General features: G+C 41.7%; 1 protein-coding gene across 2 annotated transcripts in view; it reads right to left on the reverse strand.

The window, feature by feature from the left end:
- Positions 1 to 19,585, reverse strand: part of TNPO3 (transportin 3) — a 110,443-nt gene that overhangs the window by 67,390 nt on the left and 23,468 nt on the right. The window contains exons 2-4 of one of the 2 annotated variants that reach the window (XM_049774308.1): positions 8,950 to 9,150; positions 7,924 to 7,997; positions 5,848 to 6,004 (exon numbers count right to left, since the gene is read on the reverse strand). In XM_049774308.1, the coding sequence (XP_049630265.1) occupies positions 5,848 to 6,004; positions 7,924 to 7,997; positions 8,950 to 9,150 (432 nt within the window). Of the gene's footprint in view, positions 1 to 5,847; positions 6,005 to 7,923; positions 7,998 to 8,306; positions 8,481 to 8,949; positions 9,151 to 19,585 lie in introns of those variants that run through there. The other variant, XM_049774309.1, reaches the window with a different exon arrangement.

A 19,585-nucleotide genomic window follows, 5' to 3' on the forward strand; every position in this document is an offset into this window, starting at 1 on the left:
ATTTTAATACAGTCGATCCTCATCACTAATAGAAGGGCAACAAAAATAAAAAGCAATTATCAGGCCAGGGAGATATTACACTAGGTAAAGCATTTGCCTCATCTTTGGCCCTGAGTTTAATTTTGAGCACCACATATGGGCCCCAAATTGTGTACAAAGTACAAAGATCACTGAGTACAAAGCCAGAGGCCTGAACATTAATGGGTGTGGCTAACTGGCTCCTAAAATAAAGTAACTTCTGATAAAAGCACCATGGAGTACTTGCATAAACTGTATGAATTACAGCCAAATGTTTGACCTTTTCAAATTAACGTAGCAAGCCTTTTGGTCTTCTTTAACCAAGAGTCTGGAAAAGAATTCAGTACTAAAGAAAATGAATTGAGTAACTATTTCCTCAGTTATCCTAAGGATGGCATACAACTAGATTCTTTATTAAAACAGAGTTCATTACATGCAATGAATGCCTTAAGGCATTATTAAGGCTTAATTCTCTAAAGGAATCCCTACAGAGAAGGGTTACTTTAGATAGAACTTCCAATTAGAGAAATTACAGTCAACAGAAAAGCCAGCCAAAAGAAACCAAGGCAGGACACTAGAAAAACAAGCAAGTGGGCCGAAGAGATAGCACAGCGGTAAGGTGTTTGCCTTGCATGCAGAAGTTCGGTGGCTCGAATCCCGGCATCCCATATGGTCACCGAACCTGCCGGGGGCTGAGCATAGAGCCAGGAGTAAGCCCTGAGCGCTGCTGGGTGTGACCCAAAAAACAAAACAAAACAAACAAACAAAAAAAAAACCAAGCAAGTATGATATTCTATAAGACAACAGTTCCAATCTCTTCAAAGAATCAGTAAAAGAAAGTGAGGAGGATGGGGGCCGGGCGGTGGCGCTGGAGGTAAGGTGCCTGCCTTGCCTGCGCTAGCCTAGGACGGACCGCGGTTCGATCCCCCGGTGCCCCATATGGTCCCCCAAGAAGCCAGGAGCAACTTCTGAGCGCATAGCCAGGAGTAACCCCTGAGCGTCACAGGGTGTGGCCCAAAAACCAAAAAAAAAAAAAAAAAAAAAAAAAAAAAAAAGAGAGTGAGGAGGATAGATTGTGATTCAAGGTCTTGACACCTTGATAAATAACTGGACCTAGTTCCAGCCTGGATGATAATTTGGAAAAACGCTATCAAGGGGGGCCAAAGTGGTAGCACAGCGGAAGGGTGTTTGCCTTGCACGCGGCTAACTCAGGACGGACCTGGGACCTGGGTTCGATCCCGGCATCCCATTTAATTCCCTGAGCCAGGAGCAATTTCTGAGCCCATAGTTGGAAGCAACCCTCTGACCGTCACTGGGTGTGGCCCAGAACACAAACAAAAATGCTATCAAGGTCCAACTTGAGCATTGTAAATATAATCTGGATTTTTATATGCTATGAAACAGTAAAGTAGAAAGATGAAGCTAGATAATTTGAAAGAGGGCTATAGAAGGTTAGGTAGAATATCATCTCATCTGGACTTAAGAAAATTTGCATATAGAGGAATATTTTGGGGCTAGAGCAATAATAAAAAGGTAGGGCATTTATCTTTCACGCAGCCAACCCAAGTTCAATCCTCGATATCACATATGGTCACTAGAGCACCACCAGAAGTGATTCTTGAGGGCAGAGCCCTGAACACTGCTGGGTTTATGTGGGGAGAGGAAAGGAAAGGGAGAAAGAGAGAGGGAGAAGGAAGAAGAGAGAGAGGGAGGGAGATATTCATAAAAGGTAAGTACAAAGCCTCCAACAGATGATGCAGGAGAATATAATTTGCCTGTCTATATTTTCTATACTACTCTTTTATGTAAGATGATACCCAGCTATTAACCCAAAACAAAGGCCTCACCTTCCTCTTTCCCTTAAAGCTCTTCCTTTGATATGTAAAAGCCCACTTGGATAGTGTGTCCTCTCCCTCTCTCCCCTCTCTCTCTCTCCCTCCCTCCCTCTCTCTCTCCCTCCCTCTCTCTCTCCCTCCCTCCCTCTCTCCTCTCTCCCTCCCTCCCTCTCTCTCCTCCCTCCCTCTCTCTCTCCTCTCTCCCCCTCCCTCCCTCTCTCTCTCATATTCTCTCATTCTCCCCCACCACCACTGGTGAATGTGTATTGGTTTAATAAAAAGAAACAGCAGTTTTGATTTGGTGCGCTCAGAGATACCACTAGCTGAAAAGCGAACTGACTCCATGACTCTTGACTGGCTTTGTTTATTAATCCTTTGCAGCTACCCAACCTTCCTCAGACCCAGTTCACCATTATCACAGTCATCTTCATCAGCAACAGATTTTCTTGAGAAACCATCTTCTTTCTTTTTGTTTGTTGGGCATCCAAGCAGTTAGACTGCCAGGGCTATACCAGTGGTGCTTGGTAGTCCACGCAGTGCCAGTGATCACATGTGGGGAACCTGTTTCACCCTCTGAGCTATTGCCTAACCCCCTCAAGAAACCATTTACTTGGGGCAGTAGAGATAGCACAGCGGTAGGACATTTGTCTTGCACACAGCCAATTCAGGACGAACAGTGGATGGAATCCTGGCATCTCATAAGGTCCCAGTGCCTGCCAGAGTGATTTCTGAGCACAGAGCCAGGAGTAACCCCTGAGTGCAGGTGGGTGTGACCCAAAAACCAAAAACCAAAAAAGACGGGGCCAAAGAGATAGCACAGAAGTAAGGCGTTTGCCTTGCACGCAGAAGGATAGTGGTTCGAATCCTGGTGTCCCATATGGTCCCGAGCCTGCTAAGAGCGATTTCTGAGTGTGGAGCCAGGAGTGACCCCTGAGCGCTGCCAGGTGTGACCAAAAAAAAACCAAAAAAAATCCATTTTCTCTGCCTTTTCATAAGAAGCAATACCTGAAGGTTTTTTTTTTAAATTTATTTATTATTTTGGGCCACATCTGGCAGTGCTTCTGACTCTATGCTCAGAAATCACTCCTGGCATGCTCGGGGACCATATTGGATGCTTGGAATTGAACCCAGGTTTATTCCAATACCTGAAGTTTGATCCTGAGACTACAGGTTTCTGAACAAGTTCCAGCTCTTCTAGTTTTAGTTATCTACCTTACTTCATCCCTTCTGCAGCTACTTCCTCAGAATTGTCCTGAAGCCCCTCAAGGTCATCCATGAAGGCTGGATCCAAACTCTTGTTAATGCAGAGATTCAGACTTTCTGTCATGAATCACAGATGGCCTTAATGACATTAGCGTACAAATGCGTATAAATGCTTTCTAGAAGCTTTTCTATTTGGCCCAATTTCATCAAGAAAATCTGTATCTACAGCAGCTATAGCCTTAAGAAATAGGTTTCTTTAATTTTCTTCTAATTTAAATCATTGTGGTTTATAAAGTCAATTTTTAAGAATTTATAGTCAAATATTAAGAAAATGTGATTTGGGCTAGAGAGATAGCATGGAAGTAAGGCTATCTGCAAGGAGCTATCTGCTCCTTGCATGCAGAAGGACAGAAATACGGTGATTCGAATCCCAGCATCCCTATGGTCTCCTGTGCCTGCCAGGAGTGATTTCTGAGTGTAGAGCCAGGAGTAACTCCTGAGCACTGCTGGGTGTGACTCCCCCCCCTCCCCCACAAAAAAAAGTGATTTGAGCTAAGCCAGAATGAAAGCACAGCATGTAGGGCATGAGGCCAACCTGGGTTTGATCCCTGGCATCCCATGTGGTTTCCCAAGCCTACTAGGAATAATTTCTGAGCACAGAAACAAGAGTAACCTGAATACTTCTGGATGTGGCACCAAAATAAAATAAGTAAATAAAATAAAGAAATTGTGTTTCATAAATAATGCTTTTCTTAATAACATATCCTTAAAGCTAAATTACTGATACATGGACTGCAGAATGCATGTTGTATTAGCAGGTACCTAAGGTATTTACCCCTTTTTCTCCATCAGAGCTCCTGGGTAGTCAAGTGCACTGTCAAAGAGGAGCAATTGTTAAGAGCAAAGAGTAGCACTTGCAGTAGGTTTCTCAACAGTGGACTTAAAATACTCTAAACAATGCTGTGAATATATATGCTGTCAAAAAGATTGCTATTTCATTCATAGAACACAGAGTAGATTTATCTGATTTCTTTAATACTGGGATTTTCAGGGCTAGAGCCATCACACAGTGGGTAGGAAGTTTGCCTTGCATGCGGCCAACCTGGGCTCTATTCCAGTCACTGCATATGATCTCCTAAGCCCACCAGGATTGATTCCTTAGTGCAGAGCCAGGGGTAAGCCTTAAGCACTGATAGGTATAGCCTAAATATCAGAAAAACACCCTACCCCAAAAAAGAATACTGGGTTAGGTATAGCCCAAATATCAGAAAAACACCCTCCCCCCCAAAAAAGAATACTGGAAATTACAGAATGGTAAAATACTGGCTTAGAGTCACCTACTGCAGAATCTCCTAACAAGAGAGCCAGACAGTCATTCCCACAGAAGATAGTCTAGTCATGAAAGTTCTACTGTGATTTGGTTTACTGACACTGAAAGCCTGCGGTCCAATGGAGCCCCACTCACTTTGCCATTTAATGAACTGTACCTATGTATGAGTGTCATGACTGTGGGTTCCAACAAAATTTTATCTAACAAAATTGGAATCCTGGGGTTCAAGCTATAGCACAGTGGGTAGGGCATTTGCCTTGCACGCAGCCGACCCAGGTTCAATCCCTGACATCCTATATAGTCCTCCAAGCCTGTCAGGAGTAATTTCTAAGCAGAGCCAGAATAATGCCTGAGAGCCACCAAGTGTGGCCCAAAGAAAACAAACAAAATATTGTAATCCAGAGAATAAACAAAAGTCCTGTACTGGAGCCAAAGCAGTGGTGCAGAGCGGTAAGGCGTCTGCCTTGCCAGCGCTAGCCTAGAATGGACCATGGGATCGATCCCCCGGCATCTCATATGGTCCCCCAAGCCAGGAGAGATTTTTGAGTGCGTAGCCAGGAATAACTCCTGAGTATCACCAGGTGTGGTTAAAAAAAAAAAAGTCCTATACTATCTCTTTGGCCACACCTTAGTAAATTTTACATGCTTTCCTTAGCAGGTTCTTTTGCTAAAGGGTGAGTTTACAGCAAGCATTTTCCTCTCTGAAGAAGCCCATGCTCTCTTTGAACATATATATTCTCTTCTCTACTCTTTTCACTCTATTTCTTTTTGTTTGCCTTTTGGGTTACTCCTGCTCTGCGCTCAGAAATTGCTCCTGGCAGGCTCAGGGGACTATATAGGATGCTGGGATTCAAACCATCATCTGTCCTGGATTGGCTGCATGCAAGGCAAATACCCTAACACTGTGTTATCTCTCCAGGCCCCTCTTTTCACTATATTTTCCATCACTAAAAATAAGTTTTCAGAATAAAGTATTAAAAAAAATAAGAAAATGGGATTAGAGGTCTGGAAAAAAAAATTGTTTAAAGGGGAGTAGGAGCAGAAATGGCTCTATGAACTAGAGTGCATTCCTTGCCTGTATGACGTCAAGACTTGATCCCTGGAACCTTATCACCACCAGAGCACTGACTCCCCACCTCCATCCCAAGCATCGAGGTGGAAATAACATGAAACTGAGTAACAGTGAGTGTGACCTCTTAACAAAAATTCAAATACTGAAATCAGTAGCTGCATAATTCTAAAGTATGTTTCTCATTCATAAAATGGAGATAATATCCACTTCAATATGTTACTTTAGAAGCCACAAAATATAATTTATAAAAATATTTTGAAATATATATGCAAGAACATTATTGCCAGATTTACCCAAAAAGGCTATTTCACAATGATGTAACTGATTACAAAACTACCATCATGACTTTTTGCCTCTAGGCAGCAACTTTGTTTTTCTAACCTACTTACCAATAGAGACACCACTGTACTAGAGTAGAAGGCCAAGTCTTCTATAATTTCTGTACGCCGGTTAGCTCCAATACGTAAAGAACGACTATGTACTTCTTCAGGTAACACTGTAAGGATCTCCAGAAGAAAAGGCAGGGAAGTTACATCATTGCTATATCTGAAAAAGAAGAGATACATAGGTTTTTAGAGTCCCATAAAATAATTATCAGAATAAGTCATGGCAACAAAAGCAGTACTCTCACTAGTGTTGAAGAATTATACACAATTTTAAAAGGTATCATGTTTGTAATCCTGGTGCTTAAAGATATTATTTTGAAAAATAAAGATTAGAAAAAAAAATTTTAAAGGTATAATTCCACTTCCAAAAATTGACTGCTTAGAGGATGGAGAGCTAGTACAGGGGCTAAGGTGCTTTGCCTTGACCGCGTCCAGCCCTGGCTCAATGCTCAGCATCCCATATTGTACCTTAAGCCCTGTTGAGAGTGATCCCTAAGTGCACAAACAAGAGTAAACCCTGAGCACCAATGTGTGTGATCCAAAAACCAAAAGGAACAAACAAAAAATTTACTGCTTAGAAAAATCTTATATAGACATGTAAAGGATACAACGATGAGTAATGCAGCACTCTTTCATAAGAGCAAAACTGTTAAGAAATATAAAGTTCCTTCATAAATAGGTTATAAAATGCTACAGAGTGAAACACATACACACATGATCCTAGGCATCCATTCATATGTTCCTTCACAGACAGGATATAAAAGATTACAAAAACACACACACATATCCCAGGTAACTTGTATATCTCCCTGAGCACCATCATCAGTGATTCCTGAGAACAGAGCCATGAGCAAAGCGGAGCACTGCTCAAAAACTAAAAAGGGGTTGAACAAGGGGTGGGGGTAGTAACAGCAGTAGTAGTAATAAGTAACTTTTCCTCTTAAAACAATTTTTGGAGGGGGCCACAGAGATAGCACAGTGGTAAGGTATTTGCCTTGCACACAGCCAACCCAGGATGGACAGTGGCTTGATTCCCAGCAATCCATATAGTCCCCTGAGCCTTGGGGCCAGAGTAATAATACAGTGAGAAGGGCATTTGCCTTGTACAACCCTCATTCTATCCCCAACATGGATATGGTTCCTTGAGGCCCCTCAGGAGTCCAGAGCCAGGAGTAAGCCCTGAGTACCACAAAAAAATAAATAAAAAAATAAAAAATTAAAAAAAATACAAGTTTTTGGGGCTCGAGCAACAACATCATGCAGGGCATTTACCCTGCATGAGGCCAACCCAACGAACACCGTCCCCCTAGCCTGCCAGGAGCAAATTCTGAGTGCAGAGCCAGGAGAAACCCCTGAGCACCAAAGGGTGTATTTTCCCCCACCCAAAAAAAAAAAAAAAAAAAAGAAAGAAAGAAACCAAGTCTTTAACACATTACATTTTGAGGGGGAGAAAAAAAGGTCATCCATTTTGTCAACCCTCCCCCCAAAAAAAGGCTTGTAGTAAAAAGGCTAAAAGTAAATAGTGTTATCTTGTCAAGGTTCAGGTGAAAAATGTTCTATTCAAAGTAGAAAACTCCAGGTAGGGGCCAGGAGTGATAGTACAACAGGTAATGAGTTTGCCTTGCATGAGGCAGATCCAGGTTCTATTCTCTCCATCCCACTTGTTCCCCTAATTACCATCACAAATGACCCAGGGATAGACCTAACCCCGAAGATCATCAGGTATGACCTGAAAGGGGGGATGGAGTCTCCAGGTAGTCAAATATAATACTATCCCCTGACAGACATGAAACAAAAGCAATTAGTAACAGCTTTCAACTTGAATCTTTAACATTCTGAAAATATTTTATAGCACTGCTTATATACACACAGGAATGATCCACATGATAATAACTTTACTACAGTTAATTCATAACGTGTGTGTGAAAGAGTCTTTGTGTCCCACCAATTTGTTTTAAATAGTTTCCTTTAAATCTACCAAAGGTTTATAAAATACTTTTTGTCCAAATGTCAGCTCCTATAAGCAACTTCTCTGTGTTGATTAATGGCCATCCCAGTATTAGCAAACAAGGCACTTACTTTTCCACCAAAGTTTGTACACATCCTTTCCAGGAAGGCATCTGTAGGGCAAGGTCTGCTATTGCTAAAGCCAGCTGAATAAGAGGAGACATAAAACGAATGAATAGAACAGATGGACAAAATAGGGTTGCCCTCAATATCAAACAGACAGCGAAGAAACTAAATTCCTGCCAAACAATGATATCTATGTCTAATACCTCCTTCTCCTCACCCCTGCGTCTAGTGTGTGTATATATACATATATATAATAAATAAATTTATATATAATTCACATAAATCCTCTTGGGCTAGCAATAAATTGCTGAGATTTAAAAGTTAACCTTTAAAATTTAAAAACAAAAATGTTAGAACAACTATAGTTTCAGCTCAAAACATATACTTACTTTTATTTGACAATATCATAGAATTTCATGGGCAGATAAATTACACTTTGCCAAAGGCCAAAGCTACTGACTCACTCCTCAAGTAATGGATTGCCATTTCCCTTCTCTTTCCATTTCTCATCTTGAATGAAGCCTTATGCAAAAGCCTCCTTCCTCTTCAAGGGCACTTCTGTGCCAGGCAGAGAATATGTGGGTTTGTATTCACTGAAGCTTCCAGTTTTCCTTTGTAATGAATTCCCCTGCCTATGGGGGAAAGGCCAGATGCTCTAGTTCATGGTTTCATTAATGAGACTTTTACTAGCCAATCAGACCTGAAAAAAGGCAACTATACAGCCCTCCGACCAAGATTAATAATACAGCACCATCTGTAATTTTAAGGGTTGGGGAAAGGAGAGGTGCACATGTCTATCTTGAGGGGGCTATACTTATCTTCTCTATTTTTAGTATTTTAGTTTAAAACCAAATGAATGCTAAGACTAACAAAAATCACTTAAATCTTCACTTTCTATTCTAATAAAAATATAGCAAGAAGTCTATAATAAAGTGCTAAGAAAATCTCACATGGCCTACCAAATTTATCAATTAAAATAAACTTCATAAATCCAAATAGACTTAATATTTCACAGAAACGCACAGGATTTACCTGTGTTACAATGACAGGTGACAAGTCTTTCAAGTTCTGGATATGAGTTAGTAATGAGTCCCGTAAAGAGGCATGAGAATCTGTGGGGAGCTCATAAAATGAGGTCTGAATCTTCATTTTCATGGTCTGGGCAGCAAAATAGCATGATTCCACATCCTGACGAATCTGTAACAATTGGTCAGAGATCTCCCACGCATGAACCTAAAAGCAGAGGAAGAAAAATGTTTTGAATAAGATTACTTTTCTAAACAACATTGATGCCACCCAACTCCAATATACCCATAACATCATGTTTTCACCAAAATACAATGAAAAAAAAAAACTGACAAGCTAAATTACTTAGTAATTCAGCCAGTACTGTACTTCAAATTATGTAACTGTAGTTCCTGTTTAACAAAAGCATTATCAATGCTTCCAACTCATTCTACTAGTTTGTCAATTAAATCAGTAAGTCTACTCTATTGACTACTTAGAATTATTAATAGGAGTACAGAGGAAGGCCATCTAGAAAAAAAACTTAACAGAAAGTTTCTAGGGGTCGAAGTGGTAGCACAGAGGTAGGGCGTCTGCTTTGCACATGGGTGATCCAGGATAGACTCTGGTTTGATCCCCAGCATCCCAAATGGTCCCCCGAGCCTGCCAGGAGCGATTTCTGAGCACAGAGACAGCAGAGCCAGGAGTGTAGCCCCAAAACAACAACCAAAAAAAGAAGGCTTCTAGGACCAGAGCAACAGTATAGATAAGGTGCTTGCCTTGTACACAGCTGACCCAGAGTCGACCCCCAACATCCCATACAGTCCCACCAAACACATTTTAAGAACTGAGATTGGAAGATATTTAAATATATCTATAATTAAACATTTTATATTGGTTTCATTTGGTTTATATTGGTTTCAATAAGCTTACATTTTCATCTTTTTTTGTTGTTGTTGGGTTTTAATGTGCTTTAAAAGCTTTAATGGAATTTCCCCTTTTTTGGAAAAGTCTGTGTTCTCTTTTGAAAACATATCACTATAAATCTTTCTCTTTATCTCTCCTCACATTTCTCTATGCAATTGTATTTACTTATTTATTTATTTTTGGTTTTGGGGTCACACCTGGCAGCGCTCAGGGGTTACTCCTGGCTCTATGCTCAGAAATTTCTCCTGGCAGGCTTGGGGGACCATATGGGATGCCGGGATTCAAACCACCAACCTTCTGCATGCAAGGCAAGCACCTTACCTCTGTGCTATCTCTCCAGCCCCACATTTTCATCTTAAGCTATGTCATCAAATGAATTGCACATATTCAATTATTTTCTGAAATATACATACTTGCACCACATAAGGTCCATGAACCCCATCAAGGAGTGACCCAAGTACAGTAAGGAGAAAATCCTGAGCACCTTATAGGTATAGCCCAAAAGTAAAAGAAAACTAACATTATTTTCAGATTAGGAGTCAGAGATAGTACATGGATTAAGTTACATGACTTGCACTCAGCCAACCCATCTGATTTCCAAAGAACATGGTCCTCTGAGTATCATCAGCACAGCCCTGGAGACCTTTATCAAAATTGTATATATATTTTTTGTTTTGTTTTTGGAGGGGAGGTCATACCTGGAGATGCTTAGGGATTACTCCTGGTTCTGTGCTCAAGAATTACTCCTGGCAGTGCTGGGAGACATTATGGGATGCTGATTAAACCCTGGTCAGCCATATGCAAGGCTGACATGCTGTATCATTCCAGCCCCCTAAGAACTTTTGATGATTGTTTCGGAGTGTCCTCCACCAAACAATAACTTTACAGAAAAACAAAATGTTATCTATAGCAATAATAAATAGGAAAATAGGGCCGGAGAGATAGCATGGAGGTAAGGTGTTTGCCTTGCATGCAAAAAGGACAGTGATTTGAATCCTGGCATCCCATATGACCGGTCGGTCCCCTGAGCCTGCCAGGAGTGATTTCTGAGCATAGAGCCAGGAGTAATCCCTGAGCGCTGCTGGGTGTAACCCCAAAACAAACAAACAAACAATAAATAGAAAAGCAGCGCATAACATCTGACTAGTTAGGAGTCTTATTTTGAACAGTAACTTATAAAAGCAAAATTATGCAGTACACTGAAAGCAAGTAACAACTGATCAATTTTTCAATTCTACACCTGCCTCTTCATGGGAGAATAAAGTAAGCTAAAGTGGGAACTCCATTTCATCTCATTTCAGGGGTAAAAGTAAACTATAAAGAGATCATGTAGATTTACCTAATCAATTTTTTTTTTTTTGGTTTTTGGGTCACACCCGGCAGCTCGGGGGACCATATGGGATGCCGGGATTCAAACCACTGTCCTTCTGCATGCAAGGCAAATGCTTTACCTCCATGCTATCTCTCCACCCCCTACCTAATCAATTTTTCATGATGCTAGGTTGAGTACTTCACAACACATAATTCTTCAAGATCTTTTCACAGATAAACAGAAAGTCAAGGAAGAAAAAAAGACAGAAGAAAATGACCAGTACAAATTCTACAGTAAACTTTCATCTTATATACAACATAAACTTTCATCTTATATACCGTATTTTCCGGCGTATAAGACGACTTTTGAAACGAAAAAAAGTCAGCCAAAAATCGGGGGTCGTCTTATACGCCGAGTATATCCCAAAAAATGTTTCAATAAGCCACTAAACAAAAATCGTCTGGATATTGCCATCAAACGATTTTCCAACTCGATCCTGCACCAATCACTGCAAGGCTGCTGGAACCACCTTTCTAACTCAGCCAATCCAAGCAGGCTTTTGATGCATGCAAATTAGACAATGTTCTGTAAGGAATCTACACTGTCAAAAGTCTGCTCAGATTTGACAGAGTCAGAGAGGAAGTCTATGACAGTATAACCTTTGAACCTTTGCTTGTTGTGATTGGCTCACTGTGCTATATACAGCTGCAGCACAGGAATGTTCTGTCTTATACGGCGAATATAGGCCTAACCCTATGTTTCAACTGTAAAATTAGGGGGTCATCTTATTCGCCCGGTCATCTTATATGCTGGAAAATACGGTAATGTATAATGTATTTTAAGAAATACTTTATGGGGCCAGAGAGATAGCATGGAGGTAAGGCGTTTGCCTTTCATGCAGGAGGTCATCAGTTCAAAACCCGGCGTCCCATATGGTCCCCCATGCCTGCCAGGAGCTATTTCTGAGCAGACAGCCAGGAGTAACTCCTGAGCACTGCCAGGTGTAACCCAAAAACCAAAAAAAAAAAAAAAAAGAGATACTTTATTATATTTATTATATTAAGAAATACTTTACTCTGGGCACAGTACCTCAAGATGCTTCAATAAACGCTTATGGGAGAGCCAAAATGATGGTGCAGTGTGTAGTGTTTGCTTTGCATGTGGTTGAGCTGGGTTCAAAAAGTGTCATCCATATGGTTACCCATGCCTCCCAGGAGTAGCCCCTGAGCACTGTTGAGTATAGAATAAAAACACAAAAACTAACAAAAATAGATATATGTACTTAATTAATTAATGTACTATAATGCCAATTTTTCTGTCTTCGTAAAAAAATGTCATCAAGCTCCAGTTTTTAGTTACTATCTAACTGGTTAATACAAGCAAAGCTATGATTTCATATGCCATCAAAATATATTTTGCTCATACTGATATTTAAACATAGTTTGACTCTTCCTAATTACCTCATAAAGGATCATTAACAAAACCTAAGTACTAATGAATATAACAAAACTGGGTATTAAGAAGTTATCTGGGGCCGGGCGGTGGCGCTGGAGGTAAGGTGCCTGCCTTACCTGCGCTAGCCTAGGAGACGGACCGCGGTTCGATCCCCCGGCGTCCCATATGGTCCCCCAAGCCAGGAGCGACTTCTGAGCGCATAGCCAGGAGTAACCCCTGAGCGTTACCGGGTGTGGCCCAAAAACCAAAAAAAAAAAAAAAAAGAAGTTATCTGAAGAACCTCAAAATGTAAGTAGATTAGTGACATCTAGTAGACCTGAATAATTAAAGTTTCAGTAAAAGCAAAAGCATAGAGAAACAATGGGGACAGCTAATGAATCTAAGGTGAGGGCACCAAAGCACTACCAGGAGCTGGAGAGAATGTTCAATGCTTTGCATACAAGAGGGTAGGGTTCCCAACACTAGACACTAGTTAGTGACACTACATAGTTCCCTGAGCACCACCAGGAGTCTCCTTAAAAATTAAGCACAGGGGCCGGGCGGTGGCGCTAGAGGTAAGGTGCCTGCCTTGCCTGCGCTAGCCTTGGATGGACCGCGGTTCGATCCCCCGGCGTCCCATATGGTCCCCCAAGCCAGGAGCGACTTCTGAGCGCATAGCCAGGAGTAACCCCTGAGCGTCACCGGGTGTGACCCAAAAACCAAAAAAAAAAAAAAAAAATTAAGCACAGAGGCAGGAGGAAGCTCTGAGCAAGTGTGACAAGAAATCAAGATGAAGTAAGTGTTCAAAAGAATGCAAGAACTATCTTGAGACTGTACTGAACATTAAGTTTTTCTGGGGGGCTCTCAGGAAAGGGGTGGGCCAACTCCCAACCCTGCCAAAGCCCTGGCAGCTGCATCCACACCCGTAGCTGTCCCTGTGCCAATGACCCAACCTCACTGCCTCAGATAAGCTCTTTGGTCCAGTTCACCAGATCCTGGAGTTCCTGGAGCATGAGGCCACATATGTAGCCACACAAGACATGCCAAATTTTCATATACTGACACTCCAGTGGGAGCACAAAAATAAGAGAAAGTAACACAGAAACCAACAAATCTCAATAAATAAAAACCTCAGGCAATGTCTTAATGACCCTAATGTAGGATGTAGCAACTTCCACTAACTTTTTCACTAACTTTCACTAATTTTCTTTTATTGGTCATTTCCGATAATCTGATTAGCCATTTAGTTGTAACAGTATAAAGTAAATTATTTTTTCCTGTCCAGGGGGCAAATTTGTGAATGGGTGGGAAACTGGGTACAATGGGAATGTTACACTGGTGATGGGATTGGTGTTAGAACCCAGAATGCCGGGAACAACTGTATTATGAACAACTTAGTGGAGCATGCTGTTTAGTCAAACAACTATCAGGGGGCTGGAGTAAGAGCACAGTGGGTAAGGCCAGGATCAAGCTCTGTGAAGCAAACTTTCCCTTGAATGTATGAGGCCATGGACTATTACATTTAAAAAAAAAAAGAAAAGAAAAGAAGGGCCAAAGAGATAGCACAGCAGCGTTTGCCTTGCAAGCAGCCGATCCAGGACCTAAGGTGGTTGGTTCGAATCCCGGCGTCCCATGTGGTCCCCCACCCCCACCCCACCCCCATGCCTGCCAGGAGCTATTTCTGAGCAGATAGCCAGGAGTAGCCCCTGAGCACCGCCGGGTGTGGCCCAAAAACCAAAAAGGAAAAGAAAAAAAAGAAAGGTCTGAATCAATAAAACATAAAACCTGAGTAAATTATAATTCTAAGTAAGGAAGCCCAAACTGTAACCAAAACTGTACAATGAAGAAAATGCAAGACCAGATGGATGGCTTTACGAGTTAGTCCTACCAAATATATGTGTGTGTGTGTATATATATATATATATGGTTTTTGGACCACACCAGGTGACGCTCAGGGGTTACTCCTGGTTATGTGCTCAGAAATCACTCCTGGCTTGGGGGACCAACCGCAGCCCATCCTAGTCAGCCTCGTGCAAGGCAAATGCCCCACTACTGCAGCACTGCTCCCATCCCAAGTCCTACCAAACATTAAAGATTAAAACCAACCTTTCTTAAAGTTTTTCAAATATTGTGTTAAGAGGAACACTTCCGGGGCCGGGTGGTGGCGCTAAAGGTAAGGTGCCTGCCTTGCCTGCGCTAACCTTGGACGGACCGCGGTTCAATCCCCCGGTGTCCCATATGGTCCCCCAAGCCAGGAGCAATTTCTGATCACATAACCAGGAGTAACCCCTGAGCGTTACCGGGTGTGGCCCAAAAAAAAAAAAGAGGAACACTTCCTAATTCATCCCGTAAGGTAAGCATTATCCTGACATCAAAGTCAAAAATACAAGAAAACTATAGACTAATAAATATCTCTTAGGACTAAGAATGCCCCTCCCCCCCAAAAAAAAACTAACCCTAGCAGTACCTCACCAACTGATAAATAAAGGAGGAATAACAGAACTCAATTAATGCAGGAAAAGTGCTTGACCAGACTTAATACCCTTTCCCAATAGTCATTAAAACCTAGGAGCCAAGGAGATTTTACAAGGGACTAGTGTGCAAGCTTTGACAATTTGAAGCTTATGCCCTGGGTTCTGACACAGGTCCCTAAGGCACCACCAGTAGTAACTTCTGCACACCTATCAATGTGAGCTCCCACTCCTCCAAAAACAACTTATATGAAGTAGGCTAAAGCAGTCTCTGTGGCTGGGAAGAGAGAGTGATGAGAGACTTGTTCAATGAATGTAGAATTTCAGGTGTTATACAATAATGCAATAGATCTATAGATCAGTGCCAGTTTGCAAACCAGGACTGTTTCACAGATCAGAGTTGATCCACAGATATTTTAAAAAAAAAAAATGAGGGGTCAGAGAAATAGCATGGAGGTAGTGCGTTTGCCTTGCATGCAAAAGGATGGTGGTTCGAATTCCGGCATCCCATATGGTCCCTTTAAACTGCCAGGAGGGATTTCTGAGCATAGAGCCAGGAGTAACCCTGAGCGCTGCCAGGTGTGACCCAAAAATAAAAAAATAAAAAATAAAAAAAAACAGACTGCTCTCTTAGACTTTTAAATGTATATGTTTTTATTTTTTCCACAATAATTTTTTGTACCAAATACACAAGTAACAAAAAAAAAAAAGAAATTGAACCACCTCAATTTAAAATTTGTATCATCAGTGTTGGAAGGGTGGAGGTAGGCAGTACTAGGTGTGTAGACTAGGGACTTGGTAGACCCTAAGTGACTGTCCCAACCCTCATTCAGTATTTCATTCATTAGTTCATTCTTTTTTTTTTTAAACTTTATTGATTGATTGGTTTCTAGGTCACACCCAGCAACGCTCAGGGGTTACTCCTGGCTCCACACTCAGAAATCGCCCCTGGCAGGCTGGGGGACCATATGGGATGCTAGGAATCAAACAGGGTCCCTCCTGGGTCAGCCACATGTAAGACAAACACACCACCTCTCCAGTCTCCATTAGTTCATTCTTTATCCTGAGCCATATCTTTGGCTTCTCCCTGCAAAACTGTCTTAATGTTACAATCAGAGAAGAAAATAAAATACCTTGGGCAACTAGAGAGATATAACTCAAAGAAGTGCATAACCCAGAGCCAACCCAAATTAGATCACTGGCATCCCCCAAGCACTTCCAGAATTCCTGCAGAGCCAGAAGTAATCCCTGAGCACCACTGGTGTGGCCCCAAAACAAATAAAAACAAATGCATAATCCTTGGGTAAATCCTGATTAGGTAAAATGCAATTGGGGGATATCACACCCAAAGGTGTTCTTGGCTCTCATAATCTTCTATCTCTCTCCTCTCTCTCCTTGCTCTCTCCTCTCTCCCCCACTCTCACTCTCACTTTCCCTCCCAAACCTGCTGCATGGGGCAGTCTTATTTGATCTCTCTCCCCTTCTCCCTCCTCTCCTTTTTCACACTGTAGTTTGCACCAATGTTAATGAAGGGGTACCACACATATCACTTTTATCCCTTTTCAGCACCCAGTTCTTGTCAAGAGTGATCAGTTTCAACTATCATTGTCATAGTGGACCCTTCTCTACTGAACTGCACTCACTGCTCTTTGTGGCAAGCTAGAGGACGCTCCACATCCTGATTTCAATGTAGAATATGCAGATTCCAGGATCTTTAATACAGAAACATGAAACCAAAAACAGAGACTGTGTGAAAAATAAAAGTGTGTTGGCACTACAGACAATGTCTTGGATTGGACAAACTAGCTTACCTAGAGCCTAAAGTTGGTCTTATGCCAGGAAACTTCAGCGGTAGGGTCTCCTTATATTTAGGCCAAGGTTTTTCCTTTCCATGTCCCTCATATTTTGGTAGGCCTATGCAAACAATAATTGCCACTCTAACACCGTTTTTACTGTGCTCCTTTGACTCTAATCCAAAAAAAATAAAATAAAATAAAAAACCCACTTAAACTTTCAAGGTTAACTTAAACTAATATGCATGTGCATGGAAATGTAAAAAAATTCTATGCCGGGGCCGGGAAGGTGGTGCTAGAGGTAAGGTGTCTGCCTTGCAAGCGCTAGCCAAGGAAGGACCTCGGTTCGATCCCCCAGCATCCCATATGGTCACCCCAAGCCAGGGGCACTTTCTGAGTGCATAGCTAGGAGTAACCCCTGAGCATCAAATGGGTGTGGCCCAAACCCCCCCCCCAAAAATTCTATGCGTTTAAAGTTTAACGAGTTACATAAGTTTTATGGCTTTATATTGCTTTCTGTGCTGCTAAGAAATATTATAATTACAATCTGGGGATTTGAAGGATAAAGTAATAGTACATGGGTTCTGTTTTATTTATCTTAATGTTCTTTGGCTGAAAGTTCAAAGTTAAGATATCAGCATGGGAACTTCTTCTGAGAATTCTGTTTATGGGTGATTGTCCTTCCACTGTAACTTTACCTTGTCCTCTTTCTATGCATCTTTGTTCTCATAATTAAAAATAAAAAATTAAAAATAAAAAAAATACAATTTTTAAAAGCTAGTCATCTAGAGGCCAAGTATATAGAAGTTAAAAATGCTTATGTGTTGGGCCCGGAGAGATAGCACAGCAGCGTTTGCTTTGCAAGCAGCCGATCCAGGACCAAAGGTGGTTGGTTCGAATCCCGGTATCCCATATGGTCCCCCGTGCCTGCCAGGAGCTATTTCTGAGCAGACAGCTAGGAGTAACCCCTGAGCACCACTGGGTGTGACCCAAAAACCAAAAAAAAAAAAAAAATTGTCCAATATGAAACCTCAGCAATGAGTGCAGGGCTATATGCAAAAGATAATTCTCTTAACATCCTGGTCTCTCCATCTTTAAAAACCCTTGGCTTGCCATCTTGCAAGCCTTAAACCCAAGTAAAATACATACCTACACACCCAATACCTTAGTTATGAAGATAAAAACTTTTCACCTTTCCTTTAGAAAACTCCAAGTCCCATTTTCCTTAACCTTCCCTTCTACAAATAAAGTTTCCACTAAATTGGCTGTTCTTTCCATCTTGACTGTCTGAGGACAGGAGACTGAGCAATCCTTAGGCCCCAAAATCTGCTGCATCCTCAAGCTGCAGACTGCAAGGCCTGAGTTCAGGCCAAATATTAGCTGGGAATAGTCTCAGATCCCTGAGCACCTTGAGGATCCCCATCAAAAAGGAAAAAAAAAAAGCACACTAGAAATCTATAACTGAACCTGAAATTCTACCAGCTACGCTAATGCATTACAATATCAATGTTCAATTTATTGTAAATAAGACAGTTTTTTCGTTTGTTTGTTTCTGACCACACCTGACAGTGCTCAGGGGTTACTCCTATCTCTGCCTCAGAAACCACTCCTGGCAGACTAAGAGAACGACCACTAGAGTAAGACCATTTTTAGTTTAGAAAAAAATTCTAAGGTGTTCTTACAAATGATGTAAAAATGTTTAAAAACACTACCCATTAGGGTCCAAGAGAGTTAGGATAGCCAGAAGGCTCTTACCTAAGATGAATGTGGCTGACCCAGGTTCAATCCCCACCAGCCTGAAATAAACCCCTGAGCCCTGAGCACTACTGGGTAAGACAGCATACATAGACACACAAACACACACCCTCACATTATAAAGTTCACACACACACACACACACACACACACACACACACACACACACACACACACACACACACACACACACACCCTCACATTATAAAGTTCTGCAGTTCACGGGCCGGAGCAATAGCACAGTGGGTAGGGTATTTGCCTTGCATGCAGCCAACCTGGGTTCAATCCCTGGCATCCCATGTAGCCTGCTGAGCCTGCCAGGCGTGATTTCTGAATACAGAGTCAGAAGTAACCCTTGAGCACCACTGGGTGTGGGCCAAAAATACAATAAAAAAAGGAGAAAAAAAGAGAAAAAATTGGGTACTGCCAAATTAAAAAGGACAAATCAGTGCTCATGCCAGTTCTTCCAAGTTATAATTTTTTCTAAATAAATAGTGGGGGAAAGTTAAATGGCTCATACAAGAGAATCAAAACAAACCCTGGGCAATGGTAGGTGTGGTGTGCTCTGCCCTGCCGTAGTCCCCACCCCAGCCCCATTTTGAATGGAAAACTACAGTAACCAAAATTAATTAAGAATCAAATGGGACTGGGCCAAAGCCATAATACAAAGGACAAGGTACTTTACTTGCCTTGCATGTGGGCTATCTGATCTGATCTGAAATTCCATATTGTATCCAGGGTCTGCCCTGAGTATTCCTGAGCACAAAACCAGAAAGTAAACCCTGAACAGAGAACAGCTAGGTGTGGCATAAAAACAAAATCAAATAAATCAAAACCTAAAAAATCAAAATCAAAACCTAAGGGTTAAGTAGCAAACAAGACCTGGGTTTGATCCCCAGCATTCCCATATGGTGCCAAGCCTGCCAGAAGTGATGAGCCAGGAGTAACCCTTGAGCACAGCAAGGTGTGCC

The sequence above is a fragment of the Suncus etruscus genome, chromosome 1, assembly GCF_024139225.1.
Source record: "Suncus etruscus isolate mSunEtr1 chromosome 1, mSunEtr1.pri.cur, whole genome shotgun sequence".
Classification (NCBI taxonomy): domain Eukaryota; kingdom Metazoa; phylum Chordata; class Mammalia; order Eulipotyphla; family Soricidae; genus Suncus; species Suncus etruscus.